Here is an 18541-nt window from a genome sequence, read left to right as displayed (position 1 = left end):
TTGTGTTCAATTCTTCTTTTAGATTGGTAGGACAAAGGAGAGGGTTTATTGCATTCAGTCAATCAGGAAGTTATTCTTTGAAAGAAGTGAGATAAGAACTAGTTGTTTTGCTTGTATGTTTAACATGCTTGAAAAGCTCCCTAGCAGTAAATTACTGCTGCAAGAGAGTTTGTGAGTTGGATGGAGCCTCCAATATGAAATGAGGATGACAAAGAGAGAGACAGAGATTTAATGCAGTGGAGATTAAGTAGAAGGTAAAGATGGCTCCTCCTAATGAAATAATGAAAAGCCATCTTCACTGCCTCAGTCACCAATACTCCTTGGTTCTCTTTCAGGACAGCAGATAAAAAGGTTTTCAGGAACTAATCAAAGCCCACAAGAACACTCTTGCCATCTCAATCCATACATACATGATCTACCTTTCAAGATAACATCTTCCACCTGCCCTCTCCATAAACATCTTATGAAACCATATAGACAGTCCTTAGCTTGCATGCACATAGCTCACAGACAAACTACAAATCCCTGTGCCACCTACAGATCACACACGAAATTTTAAATGTTTCCAAAGCAATTAATTTGTGTATATCTGTATTAAAAAGAAACTACAATGAAGTATCATTTCCTTCGACAATAATAATAAGTCAAGTCGACTTATCGTGATTGAGATATATAAAAACAGCATAACTTTAGTTAAGTTTAAAATATTTAAATTTTTATTTATATTTTATATTAAAGATTTCTTAGGTTTTTCTTTATCTTTCCTCGTACAATTAATATTAATCATTTCATCTATTCTATCCACCACATCTAGAAGTTTCGTAAGTATATGTCAATATCATCTTAAATGATTTTCTCTTATCTTATCTTCTAGTTGTTCATGAATAAAAGTATTTCTTTTTCTATCGGTCCATGTAACTCTATACATTCATTTCAATATTATCATCTCGACAACATAAACTTTTTGTATGTATTGTTTCTTAATTGCCAAACACTCAGATCCATAAAATATTATTGATCTCACAATTATCTTATAGAAATTTTCTTTTAATCTCAAAGGCATCAAATGATCACACAAAACTCCTAATGTTCTTCACCATTTTAATCATCCTATTTTACTCTATAAATAATATCTTCATCGATCTCCTCATCTAATATATATAAAGCTTTTACTTAAATTTTTTTTTTTTGTCTATTCAACTAAATTATATTATCTTATTTATTTATATAATCACTAAAATTATATTTTATTTATTCAATTTTAATCCTACTTAATCTAAAACTTTTAGTTTCTAAGGCTTACCTCTATAGGTCAAGCTTATAATTAATTCCACTAAAACTCTCATCAACTAAGATAATATGATATAAGTGACTAGTAAGTTCATCTATTATCAATATAAAAAAGTAGGGACTTAATGCTGATCCTTGACTTAATCAATCCTATGCTAATTGTAAACCCACTATAGACACTCTTTATAGTTTTAATATTAATAGTTACATTATCATACATATCTTTAATAGCATTAATATAATTAATAGATATATTTTTTTTCTAAAATCCACTATAATAAATCTCTAGGAATCTTATGATTTTCTCTAGATTAATAAAATTTTTATAGTTCACGCATAAAAATTAAAGATTTTCCTATCCATTTTCACTTTAAAAAACCATTTAAATTATTCTAGCTCCACTAGAAAGCCATAGCTATGCATAAATTATGTTTAACTTGAGGATCAACAATAAATGATGAAAAAAAGTAGGATTACTTTGTATCAAATTTTGAATGGCTATATTTCAAACATGCAAGGATACAAAGAAAATATAAGTCTCATAGGTTGACTTATAATGGATGATAAAACTGCACGACATGGAGGACAAAGGAGATCCTCCGACGAAACTTTAGGCACCCACATAGTTGCGAGAGATTCAGGAAATCTATATAAACTAAGGATTCCGTCGTTATCAAACACCCATATAAATTAGGGATCTCGAAAACCCTCGTTAGGGTTTTAAGAACGTAAACTCAAGGATTCAGACGAAGACGACGATTGAATGAACCAATCTGACCCCAAATTCTCGCGATATGGAACCGTTCAATTAACACGGAACGGTTCAGGAAATTAAGATCCGCTTTTAGCTTATAAACCGTCATGAGGGTACTTCGCCTTCATCAGGCCTACTGTCCATCTGATCTCGGATCAACGATCAGGATACAACACGATACTTTGAGATATATATAATATATAATAAAAATTACTTTTCGTACCCGTTGTCTGTTACCCCCGCATACCTTTAGATGTGGGGCCCTCTGTTCAACCAATCACAAGGCAGGCAGGAAGTCTTACACGCTGAAATGGCTCAGAACAGAGCATTTATCAGAACAACGATTGAGACAGTAATAAAAGCTCATGCACAACGGTAACACGAAGCGCCTGCACCTCAAAATTATCATGGCAGCAGTAGCGCAAGAACAGCACCCTTTGATATCTATCACCAATCGCCACTGCACACTCCGAGGACCAAAACATGGAAGCAACAACGACGCCAGTGTGCCGTTCACCGGAATCTGCAGTGTGCCCTGCAGTTGCTCTGGCAGTCGTAGAAGCACGGCCCGTCGCAGTGCATGGGGCAGAGAAGCTTCATTCCGCCGCACCGCCCCCGGCCGGAGCACCGGGCGTACTCCCCCACCCTGTACAAGCTCGAGCTGTAGTTGTGCCTCCGACTGCCGCTTAACGTGCCATCTCTTCCACCTCCCTGTCTCTGATTGTTCCCGCCTCCGCCGCCGCCTCCGTTTCCTCTGCATCCCCACCAACACCCCCCGTTTCTGGTTCCGTTTCCTCCTCCTCCTCCGCCGCCGCCGCCCGATGTCCCACCGCCACCGCCACCGCCTCCACCTCCTCCTCCGCCACCACCTCCTGCGCTGCCCCATCCCCATCCGTAACCCCACCCCCACCCCCAACTCCAACTGCTACCAGCACCGCTTCCTCCTCCACCGCCACCTCCACCACCATTTCTGCCGCTTCCTCCTCCCCCACCACTCCCACCATTACTCCCCCCTCCGCCGCCTCCGCCGCTACCATCAGTTTGCCATTGCCTGCGCGCGTACATCTTGGCAGGAGCTGTTGTGTCGAGCTGCGGCTGGTGCAATTCACCATGTGAGTCATTGCTGCTGGTTGTTGGCGATGGAAGATCAGCCGCGTAGCAAAGCATGACGGCGGAGGCCGCCACAGAGGCAAGGAACAGGGAACCCCGCCAAGGAGTTCCTCCTGATGACAACCTCATCGCGGTTGCCTCGATCTACTTGCTGGGTTCAGGAATCAGGACACCATTAACTCTTGGAGCGCCGCACCTTTATACTCGTACCGGCGGTGGAGACGGCAATGATGGTGACAGTTAAGCAAGAAGAGACGGACCAAGATTGCAGACTGCGACAAAGACACGGACAGAGAAATGGCTTGCGCTCTACTCTTCCCCACAGGCTGGGGGAAAGCTTTTGGTTGGCCAATGCCCGTCCAAATCCTTGGTTTCATGGTTCAGGGGGGGGGAGGTGGATGGACCAATGCCTGAGATCATTTCATGAGAGTTGAAATGATTGCAGGATTAGGATGGAATGGGGAGTGCTTGCTCAATCTTTTCCTACAGTCTCTCACACAGTTCCTCTGAATGGAAGCTTCCATTGGCGATCTTAATCCATAATCCCACTTGCTTCACTCATGGTGGAAGTTGGGATGACAGCTACCATCTCTGCAGTGAGCTATCAAGTTGGCCGGATGCTGCCCCAGTTGCATTGCACACATTGTACACTACAGTAAGTGCATCATCTATATCTGTTACTGCTTCATCTCAGGTTTTTAGAGCATTTCATAGAATGATTTCTTTGGAGACAATAGGCTGTTCTTGTTTCAAATTGATACAACAATTTATAGGCTGTTCTTCCTTTTAGATAGCAGAAACTACGGATTGTTTGATGTCAAAAGAATGGCTTAAATGAAGGCAGTGAGAGAGAGGCTGCATGGTAATACTCTTGCTGGCATTTCCAGTAACCTTCATGGAAGGATATTCTCCAATTCATCTGATGGCTATGCAGAGCTCCAATCGAGTTCAACTGATCAATAGAAATGCTGTTTTTACCATCAGAATTGTGAGACATGAATTCTGCAGATGCTTGTAATTAAAGATCCAAGAATTTCATGTCGTAATGACATCTGATAACCACAAAAGGCAGTCAAATAGAAACAAGGATATTTGTAAGAAAAAAGAAATATTACTGTTCTTCATGGAGAAGATGATGCAGATGACTGCAAGAACACATTCTGTTGGAGATTTAAATGAATAAAGATGGTTCCACCATGGGATTAATTCTATCCAAATCTTTATCTGAGTAACTGTGACTGGTTCTTGAGTTCTGTTTTGTTTTGAGTTTTTGTGTGGGTACTTTTTGATTCTAGATGAACATGACTCTGCAACAGTGGCTTCATTGCTCATCCAGGAAGAGCATCCTTCATGTGCAGTTGACATACAAATGCAAGCATTTGGCAACATCTAGCTTCTTTTCAAAGAAAAGAAAAATGATATGCCTGATAATGATACAGAATGCAGTTCCTGAATGTTGTGCTCTGTAAGTCTTTCCAATCCTTGCCTACAAGTAGCCTCAGTAGGTCTACACCACTCAGTGCTATCAAATCATGAACCCTAGAATATCTACAATATTAAATGAGTATGGTGTTTGATTCATATCCAGTGGGCCTTTTCATCCATATTGAAGTTCAAATGCCTACTTATTTCACTTGTGATGTAACACTAGCAAATTAGCAAATGTTCAGGAAAAAGCAAAAAAGACACCATCAGGACAAGAGAAATATATTTATTTCCTATTGGACAGGGACAGGAATTAGATCAACTTCTTTGACCCAAAAAAGGATGCAAATGAAAGATTGAAAGAAAGACTTTATAGATTGAGTCATTTTCCTAACAGTTTATGCTTTTAGGATAACTAAGTTGTTATCCAACTAAAGTTATATCATATTATGAGAGCACTTTGAAGACATTCAACAAAGGATGCTAAGGTATTGACTACACATATAATTAAGCTATTTAATGCCTTGCCTTGGTTTATAACTAGCAAACCATCCATATCTTCTTGACCAAATTGCAAGCCCTGTGTTCTGATTCTCTTTTTCTGTAAACTTACTTCTTGCAGATGAACTTGAGGCCTTGATGAAAGAGCAAAACTCCAGAAAAAATGTCATGCAGAGAAAGGCAAACTGATATCCAAAAACAAGGACCAGATTCTTTTTTATCTTTGCAGATGAATTCATTGAGTGTTGAATGGAGGAGGGACAGGTGAAAAGAGAAGCAGACAAAGGAAGTAGAGCATTATTGGGGAGACCATGCTCATAAAGAACACAGAACATGAAAGCCAAAACCAAAGGGTAATAACAGAAGCTATTTTTTATTACTATTATTATTTTTTTCCACCAATGTGGCTGCTCATGATGTTACAAAAAGTCAACGCTAGAAGAGAAAGAAAGGGTAAAAAGTCATCATCCTTTTGTGGTAAGTATTTATAAGTCAATCAAAGATCATTTCTCCTTAATATAAGACACTAGCATTTTGATCATGTCTCTTTATATTGTGGAAGACCTCATGTACTGCATACATGAAAAACTACTACAATCTTCAAGAAAATCCTCACTCGTATAAACCTTTTGGGCATTAATATTCCGATCTAAAACTTAATCCTCTCAAAAGAAACCCTTCTGCATCCTCAGATAGAGAATTCTAAGTATATGTTTTCCTGTTATCTTGAATATAGCATATTTTCTCATAATTAGTGATGCTCGTACCTATCATTAGCATTCCTTCCTCCCAATCCAGCTAACTACTGAACAAATCATCATCACACATGAGTTGTGTAAAGTCCTAAGTATCTGTGTCCAAACAAGCATGCAGCAGGAGTTCATGGAAAGAAGAATGCAGGAAAAGCTGATCGAAGAACATGTAGAAACCAGATTCAGATTCGAATTCATGCTTTCTTAGTTTGGTGAACAAGTTCATTTGGTGTTGCTGATGAATGCCTCATTGTTCTATGCCTTGTACCTTCAGCTAGCTAGAGGTCTTCTTTCAGTTGATTTCTACTGTGACTGCAACTTCATGATTAATCTCACATTATTCTCTGTGGGTTTAGCTCGACAGAATGCAGCTTAGCGGACAATTAATACCTCTGCCTGCTGGAGCTTCCTTCATTAAAGTATGCAGCTTAGCTTATGCATGCATATTTATATGCTTACACACCCCAAAGTAGATCAAGGATTAACCATTGCTATCCACATACAAAGCATCCATCCAGTGAGATTAAACAACAGTTTAAGCATCAGATTAAAGTCATACCAACTAAAGAAATAGTGGTGGATGCAGTGGGTTAATTGGACCGAGGAGCACGACAAGAGCGGCCAGTGGAGCGCACATGGCCGCCTCCCACACCGCCGACGGCGATGCAGCGGCGCCGCCCGATAAAACTATTGATTGCCCGGCTTATTCCTATGCTTTCAGTCGATGGATTGATTGGAGTCTGCATAGAGATTGATGCTTTTTTGGATGCTCGAGTTTGTCAACCTTACAAACAATTGTTTTGCTTTGCCAACTACTCATCATCGAAGGAGAAGCAACGACATGAAGGGGTGCTGCGGAAGATTTCCCAAGTAAATGTTTATGGAGTTATAGATCGGACACATTACTTATCAGGTGGGATTCTCTCGCACAAGCTTGCCTTTGGCAACACAGACGAGAAGAAGAAGAAGAAGAGGTGAGAGGGTTACAGTGAATGTTTACCTCAGCCCTGCAAAGGTAGAGAGAGAGAGAGAGAGAGCTTCGGTACTTGTCCATCACTTATTAATCCCTATATGTTGTTCATGATGAATGGAATCTTGGTGGAACAAAGTTGATCACAACTCCATGTAATTGGCATCTCTCAACAGCTGCTAATTAACTAATGCATGTTGCTTTTTCTACATGCTTTGGAACCCATTAAGTATTAATGATTACTCTAAGCATCTGACCCACTTTTCTTTAGTTAAGCTATTTTAATTATATATAGTGGAAGTTGAATCCCTAATCTGAATATGTCATATTTGAGGTTGATCTAATTAATCTAATGGTTAATTCCCCATTTTTGTGTGTTCAAAACATCATATTTACCCTTTAGAGTATATACAAATAAAATAAAATAAAATTTCACAAACAATAAGAAGAGGTGATGAAGCTTAACCATCATTTTCTCGATCGTAAAGAGGCATTTAGTATTATTTTATATTATTTATATGAGCTAATTATATATTATCTCCTATAATTATATATTATCGATCTTTACACTTTTAAAATTATTATTAAGATCCATATATTTTTAAAAGTGAAACATTTAACCTTATTTCTTCTTATGTCATTGAGCACGTGCGATATTTTTATTAACGGAGTCGATGACGTAAGAAGAAACGAGATTAAATATATATTTTTCGTAAGTATAGAGATTCTAATATAATTTTTGAAAATATAGAGATCGATAAAAATAACTAATTATTAGAGATAATATGTTATTAATCCTATTTATATTTATGGTTAGTAAGTATAAGTCTTTTGTTGTATACATAAGAAATAATAACTTCCTTTGATGTTGCTGTAGATAATTACTTGAAGCTAAAACTGATCTCATCACCAACTTAATATATGTTTTAGGTAGATAATATTGAATTATGCATGTTTACCTGAATTAGAGGGTCAAACACCTGAAGCTGTAATTGATGGTTTAATGACAGTGAAAACAAAGTAGGAGCTGAATGGATCAACATATTCCATGTTTCATGATATCTTTACATGATATATGTATTATAATGACATCTCCAAAGTCCATACTATGAACAGTTGTGTGCAATATAATACAAAGGCTGCACTAATAGAAAGCCATTCGGGCTGCTTCCAATGCATGTTATTATACTAAATGGTCTCTATCTATCTCTCGTGTATCTTCCTGAATGGCCGCCGATCCAACTTGTTGCTTTTGGTATATTTATTCTGATGCATCTCTTCTCATCATCATCATCATCATCATCTTGTTTCTCTTCTCTCTTTCTCTCTCTCTCTCTCTCTCAGAGATGTATGGGCATGCAATGGGTTCTTGGAAAGAGAGGGTTTTGAGCTGAGATGGGTGAAAGGTGGAGAAGGACTCGGATATCAGGTTAGTTGTTCTGATCAAAGGAGATGAATTAAAGAGCGCTCTTTGGGGTTCTCAAGCTTCTTATGGTTTGGATTTTGATCTCATTTGCTTCCTTCTGTTGCTGTGGAGGAGAAGAGAGACTGCTCATAAGAAGTTGGCTCAAAGGAGGGTCTGATTTGGTTCTATGGAAGACAAGAGAAGAGGGGAGGAGAAGCTGGCGAACAAGTGGTGGGAGAGAGTGGATGCGGTGGAGATGGCAGGAAAGGAGTCTGGTGGCAGCAGAGACGACTCTTCTCTCTACCTCCACCACCTCCTTGGCCCGCCAGCGCCCCCGACGCACGTCCCGCCCGAAGAGTCCAAGCTGCCTCAGAAGGAAAGCCCGAATCCCGCGGACCATGGCGATGGCAGCGGTGAACGACCTACTACCTCTGCTGCCGCCGCTGGAGGTCCCGTCCGCCGCCCCCGCGGCCGGCCCCTTGGTTCCAAGAACAAGCCGAAGCCGCCTATTATAGTCACGTGCGACAGCCCCAACGCCCTCCATTCCCACGTGCTCGAGGTCGCGGCCGGCGCCGACGTGGTCGAGTGCGTCAACGAGTACGCCCGGCGCCGCGGCCGGGGTGTGTCCGTCCTCAGCGGCGGCGGAGCTGTCGTCAACGTCGCCCTCCGCCAGCCTGGAGCCTCGGCGCCGGGGGGCGTGGTGGCCACCCTCAGGGGTAGGTTCGAGATCCTCTCGCTGACCGGGACCGTCCTCCCGCCTCCCGCGCCGCTCGGTGCGACCGGCCTAACCGTGTTTCTGGCCGGAGGGCAGGGGCAGGTGATCGGAGGAAGCGTGGTTGGACCGCTGGTGGCGGCGGGGCCGGTGGTGCTGATGACGGCGTCGTTCTCCAATGCCATGTACGAGCATCTGCCGTTGGAAGGCGAGGAGGAACCGACAGAGGCAACAGCAGCGGAGGGGCAGCAACCCGGCGGTTTGCAGTCCTCAGCTGTTACTAGCAGTGGCCATGAAGGTGGTGACGGAGGAGTTGGCGCCGTCGGCCTTCCGTTCTACAGTTTGGGTGCAAGCACGGGGAATTACCAGCACCCAGGTGATGCTTTTGGATGGGCTACCGGTAGTAATCTTCGGCCACCATTTTGATTCAGACACAAGTTCACTACTACCACTAAGTGATGTTCAACATACACTGCCACCGAAGAAGAAGAAGAAGAAGAATTCATAGGTTTCATGCTGTTTGCTTTGGAGTACTGCCAGATGTTAAGCTTCAGTTGCACCACTTCACCAGCTTCAGCGGCATCAATGGAGGCATGCTAGCTGATGAGGTTTGTATGAACAATGAGTAGGATCTGATCTGAGTACTAAGAATCACTCCATTAACTTGGGTTTGCTGTGAAGCGGAAAGAATGAGAAGTAGGAAAGGAAGAGATGTCAGCAGGAAGTCATATATGTCTCCTCTCTTTCGCCTTATTTTCCTTTTGATGTGACGCTTCCTTAGCTATGTTGTAGAAATTGTTCTAAATCATGAACTCACCAATTGATGGACTTCTGGTGCTCATATCTCTTGTGTGGGTTGTATGAGTTAACATTCTCAGCTGAGCCTTCCGCAGAAACCCTAGCTGTGGGAAGAAGAAAGTGCAGACTTGACCTACTGTGAGACTGTGCAAGGAAAAGAACTGAAGTTGCAGTTAATTTACTGAGCATGATGGCAGGCAAACTGACCATATGATATTGACAAAGATGCTCATAGATTCTCAAATCTGATTTCATCTTCTTCTAAGTACGTTTGCAGAAGAAGATCTCTGCCTCCCACTTCCCATGAACATCCAAACCATGATCATGTTGGTTTCACTGACATGGTCATCCTCTCTCTCTCTCTCTTTCTCTCGCTTTATTGTGTGCATAAAGAATTATAATTTTATGTGTTAAGAATATTTTAATTTTAATTTATAATTTCTAATAAAATCTTTTGAAATCTCTTTTACATCTTTTACATCTTTTTTTTAATTTTTTCTATCGACTCCACATACGTACGTATGTATGTATACATATAACGTACGTATGTATGTATGTGTGTATATATCCAATGTTGTCACAAAGCTAACAATTTAAATATCACATTCTATACACGTCCATTTATTGATATCAATATACAGAAAAAGAAAAGCTTTCAGGTTCTTGATCCAAACGAGGCTATCTTACAAGCAGTATAAGGTTAATTTTCCACTATGTCAATGAAAATTCTTATTCTGTGTTACCTGTTCTAGCCAACTTACTGACTATTGTGTATCCACCCATGGATGCATACAAATCTATATTCTGAATTTTAAGGGACTATCGAACTCAATTGGTATATATCTACTTCCGCATGCTACCTTTCTGATCCATCTGACCTGTGAGTAGAACTTGGAAGTGCAGTCAATACAACTATTCATTAACTGAATGGAGGCATCGCTGGAACAATCTACAAAGCTGTTCTGCTATGAAAAAGATTCATAGAAGTTTCAGTTGAACCATAGCCAAAACTTTCCTCACAAGCTGTACCAGCGAGTAACAGGTTCAATCCAAGTCCAAATCATGGCTTTCAGCAAGACCAGTTACAATTTTGACGAAGTTGTGAAACAAAAGAAATTGTTAACTCGGTGCGGGCAAGCAAGAGCCATTTACATGAAGAACCTTTGACAGAACAATCTTTTGATAGGCGAAAGTTCGATATAAATAACAGAAGCAAACTTGCGCCGAATATTTAGCCACGGACGTAGCGCAAGATTTTGGTGTGATCTATCACAGTAAGGTGCATTCCAGGATCGAACATGATTTCTGACAAAGGATGCAAGGGTTTCTCCATCACCTCGATGCAGCTCTGGCACTCATTGAAGAATGATAGTTGGTGCTTCTTTGCTTGCGATAGGAAGAATAGACATCATCGTACTGGCTCACCTCATTAGGGTCTGCAGTGGCTCCGAGTCCCAACCTTCCTGAGCCACCCGATCCTGCTTTTCGATCAACGCTACCATCAGCATACGCTCCAGTTTCTGCATCCATCTTCAAGTGCGGTGGAGGAATGCATGCCCCTCCCTTTCGAACGGGAGGCTCCATCCCACATTCATCGTATTCATCATCTGATGCAGACTGTCTAATTGGCCCTTCTGATGGGTTGATCTCTCCAATCTCTTTGAAGAACTTGGACACCTGATCAAGAACCTTTGAAGGGGACATGGTGGATGGGGCAATCACAGTGGGGATATCAAGAGTACTTAAAGGAGAGTAGGGAACACCACTACCGATCTGCGTCTTCCTCACCATGTCAGGGATGAGGCCAGGGGGGAACAAAGGATAAGGTGAAGGACCTTGATCCATTATGCTGGCTGCGGAATTGGGTTGCAGCTGAGGGAGAGCTGTCGGCACAGTTGGTTGGACTGGAAGAGTGAGCGAGGATGGAGTCTGCTGTGTTACAGTAGGTGTGAACTGCAGAGCTGAAGTTGGAGGCAAATGTTTGTTGGTGACTTCTTGACTTTGGAAACTCAGATCAGAATTTTTATTGTCCGACCATTGTTGAGGTGTTAAGCCTACAACCAAAAGAGATAAAAATGGTGTAAAGTTCACACTGTCAATTAAAAAAATGCTAATAGCGAGGTAATATTTAGTGCTTAAGTGGGTTAACCAAACTGTCAATAAAGGTGCTCTAATTTTTTATAATTCATGACACAAACTGATAGGCCGAGCACCAAACAACATGGGTAAAAGATAATAGCATAGCATGAGGACCAAGAAATAATCTTGCAGCATAAGACATGAAGAATGAAGATAAATGTTCCACAGGATTATTAGAATGATAGAAGTTTTATTCAGAGATTCTGAAGTGCTTTTAGAAATAAGATGGATCATTTAATGTTCTATAAGCAACAGGAGTCGACTTGTGATCGAACATCTACATTCTGGGTAACAATGGCCATTGAACGATTGGAAGTTGGTATGATTCTGCTTCCAGAATAGGTTACTCATGTCCAAGGTTAATGTTCTATAAGCAAAGAATATCATGCAACCAATGGAGAAGATTGTAGTCATTCTCATGTATATTTCAATAATGAGTTCGAATTAGTGCATATCACAAAGGGTATAACTCGGATAAAAAACTGCAAAGGGGGTTTCTGCAGTCTAAAATAAGAAAATTTTGAGGAAGGTGTAAAAAGGAAGCACTCAACTGGCGCAGAGCTCAATGCTTGTTAGTAAATTTAGCTCTACCAAAAGACTATTGCTAGCTTCTCAGAATGATTTTGTAAAAGAAAAAAATCCATGACATATAGGCGGGTGGAACAACTGTGGATCACAAAGCCCTAGATAATCATGACTTATAGTTGTCAATAAGTTTGAAGAACCTCAAGTTCGAAGAACCTATTACAATACAGCACACCTAGAAGTTAAGGTACAAACAAATGGTACATTTCATATGAATGTTTGAGTGGTCCAACAAAAGTAAAAAAAATAAAAGAATTGAAACTAACATGGAGCGGATGTTGTAGCATGCAGAATTCTGTTGCACATGGATAAGAGATGGCAAAACAGACCTGTGAGATTTGAGGAGTTTAATCCACCTACTGCTTCCATTTGTGCTGCTGACCGACATGGTAATCCACCAGTCATTTCTCTCTCAAGGCTAGTAACAGTATCCTGGTTATACACTTCCTTTGATGCCCAAAACTGTAATATCTTCTCCAAACGAGACTGGTTAGCATCTTTGTTATGAGGATTATTGTAAATTTTTGCAAGCATGGATCCCAACACAGGTCTAAATGCAAGTGCTTCATTATCCAGTTCTCGAGGACTGATTCGGTGTTGCAAGCTGCAACAAAAGGTAAATGCTAAATATAGATCAATCATCGGAATGAAGTATCTAAACAAGTGGCTTCTTACTCAGTTGAATGAGGGCTAATCAATGTCAGAAGAACAAGAAAACAATAATTAGTAAATTGAACAAAGGAAATATAGAGAAACTTGGTAAACAAATCTTGACAGTACAACATATCTTTGCAGAAATATCCTACATTAATTAAATACAGACAAGTATTTATAAATATATGCGTATTATAGTATATATTGCCAGAAATTATAATGCTCCAACTGGAGCTACCTAAAAACTGAGCCAATTAGGAAAAGGATCAACGTAGCTTAGATCCTTCAGAGGTGCAAGTAGACCAAATTAAGATATGGTCAGTCAATTGGTCACTAGTCAATCCCATTTTTACCAATGCAACAAATCACTACAAAATAAAATACTACCTAATGACTATCATATCGTGTAATTTGGAAATATTCCCACATTATAGAACTATGGGTAGGTTGACCCTTTTCCTAATAGGAGCCAGTTGCTCCTATAGGAGTGATATAGCTCTCTCTCTCTCTCTCTCTCTCTATGTGTGTATATGTATATTATATGTATATGTATGTATGTATGTATATGTATGTATATACATATATATGTATATATGTATATATGTATATATGTATATACATATATACATATATATATATATATGTATACATATATATGTATATATGTATATATGTATATACATATATACATATATATATATATGTATACATATATATATTGATGGGATAATCCTTTACTACTTAGATAGCTCATTATTTTCAATACTATGTCAGCTGTGATACCATTTATAACAACTTAAACCCATTGAATAATTGATTCATCAACTTATTGAGTCCAAACCACTCCTAAAAATTCTTAAGCCCAAATTAACTGTAGCACATCCTCCGAGCACTTATTAGATAGACTCCATTCTTCTCCTAATTTTAATGTAGGACTAAACTAGGGTTTGCAAACTTCTGTTGATGCATAATCACAATGTGGGTTTGCAGTTTGCTATAAAGATTTTATTTTATTTCACCCTTCTCTTCTTTTGTTGCCATTGTTGGAGTCTCAAAAAGTCATGGCTACAAATAACAACTTCTCACTTTTTAATAAATCTATGATTCAAAATTCGATCAATTTAATAATAATTATTTGTTATTCAAAATCTTATATGCAAACTTACAACTTATTATATGATCGAAGATATCAACTTCACTCTTGAAATAAATATTCTAAAGAAATCCTAGAATAGAATTCATGAATATATTTTAGTCTAAATATTTTATCAAGAACATAAATCATATAGAATAATTTTCTCAAATTCTATGATTCGTTGAATAACATCATGTGATATGAAAATCATCAAGAAGGAATAAAACTTACATTCTAACATGCTTTCTGTAATGCCCTCGATTTAGTCCCATATCGAAAGTGGATTAAGACTTATATTGACTTTTAGGAGTCTGATAGGTATACGATTGTTAATTTCAGCGTAAGCATTCTAGGGCAGTGGTTCAAGCTCAACAAAGCTCCCATGCCAATTATCCCATTAGATCAGGTTGTAACAATTAGGATTATAATTAAGTGAAAGAAAGAGAGATTGTTTTGCTGCAAATATGTTGTTTACTCCTTCAACGGAAGGAAGATCGACGAGTAGAGAGGTAAAGGAAAGTGTAAAGAACTAGAAGGGAAGTAAAAAAGAAACTAAAAAAGAAAAAGAAAACAAAAAATGAAAGCAAAAAGAAAGAGAAGGATAAAAAGAAATTTTGATCGAGATCAATTACATCATGCATATATGATAAATTGGACTTGATAATCTGCATGATAAATTACAACATGCATGTATGCATGATTCTAATCATACTCCTTATATAATTTAAGAAAATCAAAAGGATATTCTATAATTAAGGTAAGTACCATGTGATTTCGTTTACCCATACTCAAAGTTACTATATGTATTTTTAAAAAGAGTAAAACTATAAGATTTGAAAGGTTATTTGAAGTATTTATTGAATTGTATAATATTTTATTGTTCAAAAGTATTACATTTTTTTTGCATATATTAGTCTTAAAATGTTATATGATGCTACCAAGATTTGAAAAGATTTGTAAAGAACTATTGAAACCCTTAGATTCCTATAAGTATTAAATATTTCAATTGTCGGTCATTATGATGATCTTAATGGGAACTAAACATTGATTTTCTAAAGAGGCTAAAAATTAATATTTCTTCGAAAAGTAATTTCTTTTAAGCCCTAGCACAGGGATAATATATCATGAGGATTGAAAATGACTATGGACTTTATTATGGGATACAACATGGCCATCATTGTCCTTGCTAATACGACAATTATTCTGTATATATTCTTTGTTATGTACACATTATTTTAAAAATTAAATATGTATCATTTTGAAAAAACTATTTAAAGTCTTTTCAAACTATTTAAAGTCTTATAGTTTATGGTTTGCAAGATACATAATGCTAAGTTTATGATTTACAAAGTATAAAACTAATGTTATGATTTCTGTATAACCAATACGAAAGATTTAGCAAGTGCTGAAGATCAATACAATTAATAAGTTTTAGCAAGAGATATATTTTATATATTAGTTTAACTCGTATGTGAGTTTTAATGTTTATTAAGACGTGGTTTGCTCATACTACCATTAAAGTTCTTCAAATGTCCATAAATATGCTCGAAAGAACAATTTAAGTATCTAAACTTGGATTTGATTCTAATCATAATGTTATTTGAATTTGGATATTGTGAAATTCCAAAGATGTAATTGCATTAGTTGAATATGTTATTTGCTTATTGAATAATGTGAATTTATTGAATATGATATTATTCTAAGAATAATCCCTCCAAGTAATGAAAGATGAAAATAATATTCCACTAATACCTTTAGTTCCTGTTTCATGCTATGCCAGGCATTAGACCAGAGAGGAAGGCCTAAAGAGAGAGCATACTTCTCCAATAGCCTACCTCATCCATCTAAAAGGTGACATAGAAAAGAGGAGAAAAAAAAGTGCTCATATTGTTCAGTGTTCTCCAAATGTAAAATAAAAATATGAAACATCAAATAGTGTATTTGGTTTCACAAGCAAAACCACTTACAACAAAAAATGAATACGGACTCCCATATCAGCAAATATGAAACCGAATGTTTGTTATACATCAAATAGAAATCAATTGAGGTGATCTTATATTCATACTCTAAAATTAATAACAAATCCGGCATATCCAAATGTCAAAAAAAAGAAGAAAGTGGAATGACTTTGAACCCTAAACAAGAACTGATCATTTTCTGCTAAAGATAATGTGACAAATAGATAAAAGAAAGAGATGTAGTACCTGTCAAAGAGAATGTCATTGACCAGAAAAATGATATGCATCTGCCTCTCAGAATCATCTAAAGCAAAAATTCTGTCTCTAAGTGACTCAGCTAGAGCTGGTGCAAAAGGTGACCTTTGCATAAACCACACTTTGGCCCCCTTTATTGATTCTTTGGTGCCAGTAAGATTGATAAGCACACTACTAAGCTCTGCAGCAACATCAGATGGAAGTGGTCCTGATAGCCCCTTGAATGACTTTGTTGACAGTTCATAATCAGGTCGAGGTTGTCCCATGAAAGGTTGGGAGTGCAACTTCTGATGCTGATCATAAAAGGGTGGATAAGAAGGTTGATGCAACTGTGGTGCTCCGAACACAGAACCCGTTGGACCAGCTGGAGTGCTTATGAGAGTAGGATTTACGGCAGATGGATTTAACATTGGATTATGAGATGAAGGAATCATAGGCATTGAAGAGGAGTGGAAAGAATGGTGGGAGGGTGCACCAGGTGGTCGTGTGTATAGCCAGCATTTATATCTATAGTAATTATGTCCTTCGCCGCCAAAAAGGAAACTGTAATCAGGATTGTCACGCTGTTTCTCACAGACCATAGATTCAAATTCAGAGCCATTCTTGGCAACATATTCCACCAACATATCAATCCGCTGTTGAAGCTCAGGATCTGAAGGTGGAGCAACTGGTGGAGCTGACTCATATGGATGTGTGTAAGCCGCTTGTGCCATGATATGAAGGGGTAAATTATGAGGTTCTAAGGCAGCTAAGGCCTGCTGTTGTTGTTGAAGATTAAGAGGAAGATGATGAGGAAAAATCTGCTGCTGTGGGGGAAAGTGGTGATGATAGGCAGGAAATGGTTGAGAGGGATGAGGAGGCAGGAATGGTGAACCATGTACTTGATGAGGAAATTGTTGAGGTTGTGGATGAAATCCAAACTGTTGTTGTGGTTGCATGCTTGCCTGCTGCTGTTGTTGCTGAGCAAAGGCCATGGCTGTTAAGTACTCCTGAGCTTGCCGATCCATCACTGTAAGAAGTGTACAATGTTTCCTCCTTTTCCTAAAACAGATCTGAAAGCACCAACAAATAATACTAATTAGCCAAGAAAAAAAAGGAAAGCCTCCAGCAGCAGCAAGGTCAACAGAATGTGATTATTAAACAGCCAAGAACATATTTAAACACATTAATTGCTCCATTCATGGGCTAGTAAAGTATATTACAACTAGCTTTATAATTTAAACACATTAACCTGATAATATTTCTTATCAGAAACCGAGTGATAACATTTACGTCTCACAAAATATGTACCGGTTATGTGATGGGCCACAGGTAAAGATAGCATGCCTTAAGTAACATGTTACAAGAACAAGAAAGAAAAACTTCGCATAGAATATACGGCTTTCGTCTCCCGATGATCCAAATAAGAGAACGCATTCCATTCTGTTAAAAAACGTGAAAACAAAAACTTGATGAAAAATAAAAATCCAAGCAAAAAATTGTTCTTTGTCGAAAGCTCAAAAAGATCTTATTTTGGGGCTGTTGAGTCAAGGAAAACATAGAAATAAAAAAAATAAACCTAACAACTGAAGAAATTTCTCTTTTGATGATCCAGGAGGCACGAAAGGGCGATAACATATCACAGAATCAGAAAGAACAAACACGAACTCGAAACCCTAGAAGTAAAACGACAAACCTAGTGAAATCGGACGACTTTACCATCTTGGTGGTCAAATCAAGGCAAGGAAAAACCAATTTGACCAAGATTAATAAAGTTAACCCCGTAGTCCTCTAAAACAAGGATACAAGAACGACGAGAAAGGCGAGAAAGATAGAGCAAACAAGAAAGAAAGAAGAGAGGGCGAGATGGGTAGGGATTACCACCCGACCAAGCGAGAAGAAGATGAGGCCGAGCTCTACTGATGGCTGCGGTGGCCCTCCGACGGGATTGGCGGCGTTGGGTAGCGGCGGAGAGAGGTGTCGTCGAGTGTCCGAAGGCGGGGCATGATAACAACTCGAACTTCGTCCGAGTCAGGACTCGGTTTAACATCAACTCGTCCATCTGTGCGTTCCTCGATCAGTCCGGTCGAATTAAGTCATCTCCGGCCCAATTTAATCC

At 38.8% G+C, this 18541-nt stretch overlaps 2 protein-coding genes across 7 annotated transcripts; one reads left to right on the top strand and one right to left on the bottom strand.

Annotated features, from left to right (window-relative positions):
• Positions 1–8031: 8031 nt before the first annotated feature.
• LOC103986861 (AT-hook motif nuclear-localized protein 25) lies at positions 8032–9764 on the top strand. The gene is made up of 2 exons (XM_009404979.3): positions 8032–8231; positions 8346–9764. Exon 2 carries the CDS (start codon positions 8395–8397, stop codon positions 9343–9345), a length of 951 nt encoding a protein of 316 aa, XP_009403254.2. The 5' UTR covers positions 8032–8231; positions 8346–8394; the 3' UTR covers positions 9346–9764.
• Positions 9765–10760: 996 nt separating this feature from the next.
• LOC135581459 (uncharacterized) lies at positions 10761–18480 on the bottom strand. Of its 6 annotated transcripts, none has more exons than XM_065154684.1 (5): positions 18304–18480; positions 16435–17495; positions 12771–13045; positions 11143–11771; positions 10761–11065 (listed from the first exon to the last, which is right to left on the bottom strand). In XM_065154684.1, exons 2-5 carry the CDS (start codon positions 17448–17450, stop codon positions 10949–10951), a joined length of 2037 nt encoding a protein of 678 aa, XP_065010756.1. In that variant the 5' UTR covers positions 17451–17495; positions 18304–18480; the 3' UTR covers positions 10761–10948. The 6 variants fall into 6 exon arrangements, with proteins under 6 accessions (XP_065010756.1, XP_065010757.1, XP_065010758.1 ...); XM_065154685.1 differs by having other exon boundaries at positions 18307–18480; XM_065154686.1 differs by having other exon boundaries at positions 18312–18480.
• Between the last annotated feature and the right edge of the window lie 61 nt (positions 18481–18541).

Source organism: Musa acuminata, chromosome BXJ3-6, assembly GCF_036884655.1.
Source record: "Musa acuminata AAA Group cultivar baxijiao chromosome BXJ3-6, Cavendish_Baxijiao_AAA, whole genome shotgun sequence".
NCBI lineage: Eukaryota > Viridiplantae > Streptophyta > Magnoliopsida > Zingiberales > Musaceae > Musa > Musa acuminata.
Note: the sequence above shows the minus strand (reverse complement) of the source record. Positions and strands in the feature narration are given on the sequence as shown.

Excerpts from the sequence above, each read along its gene's own strand:
- LOC103986861 (XM_009404979.3), top strand. The coding sequence starts at position 8,395 with ATGGAAGACAAGAGAAGAGGGGAGGAGAAGCTGGCGAACAAGTGGTGG.
- LOC135581459 (XM_065154684.1), bottom strand. The coding sequence starts at position 17,450 with ATGGATCGGCAAGCTCAGGAGTACTTAACAGCCATGGCCTTTGCTCAG. Across the intron at positions 13,046-16,434 it reads AATGACATTCTCTTTGACAG|CTTGCAACACCGAATCAGTC; the intron begins GTACTACATCTC and ends CTTTTGTTGCAG. Across the intron at positions 11,772-12,770 it reads AAACTCCTCAAATCTCACAG|GCTTAACACCTCAACAATGG; the intron begins GTCTGTTTTGCC and ends TTTTGGTTGTAG.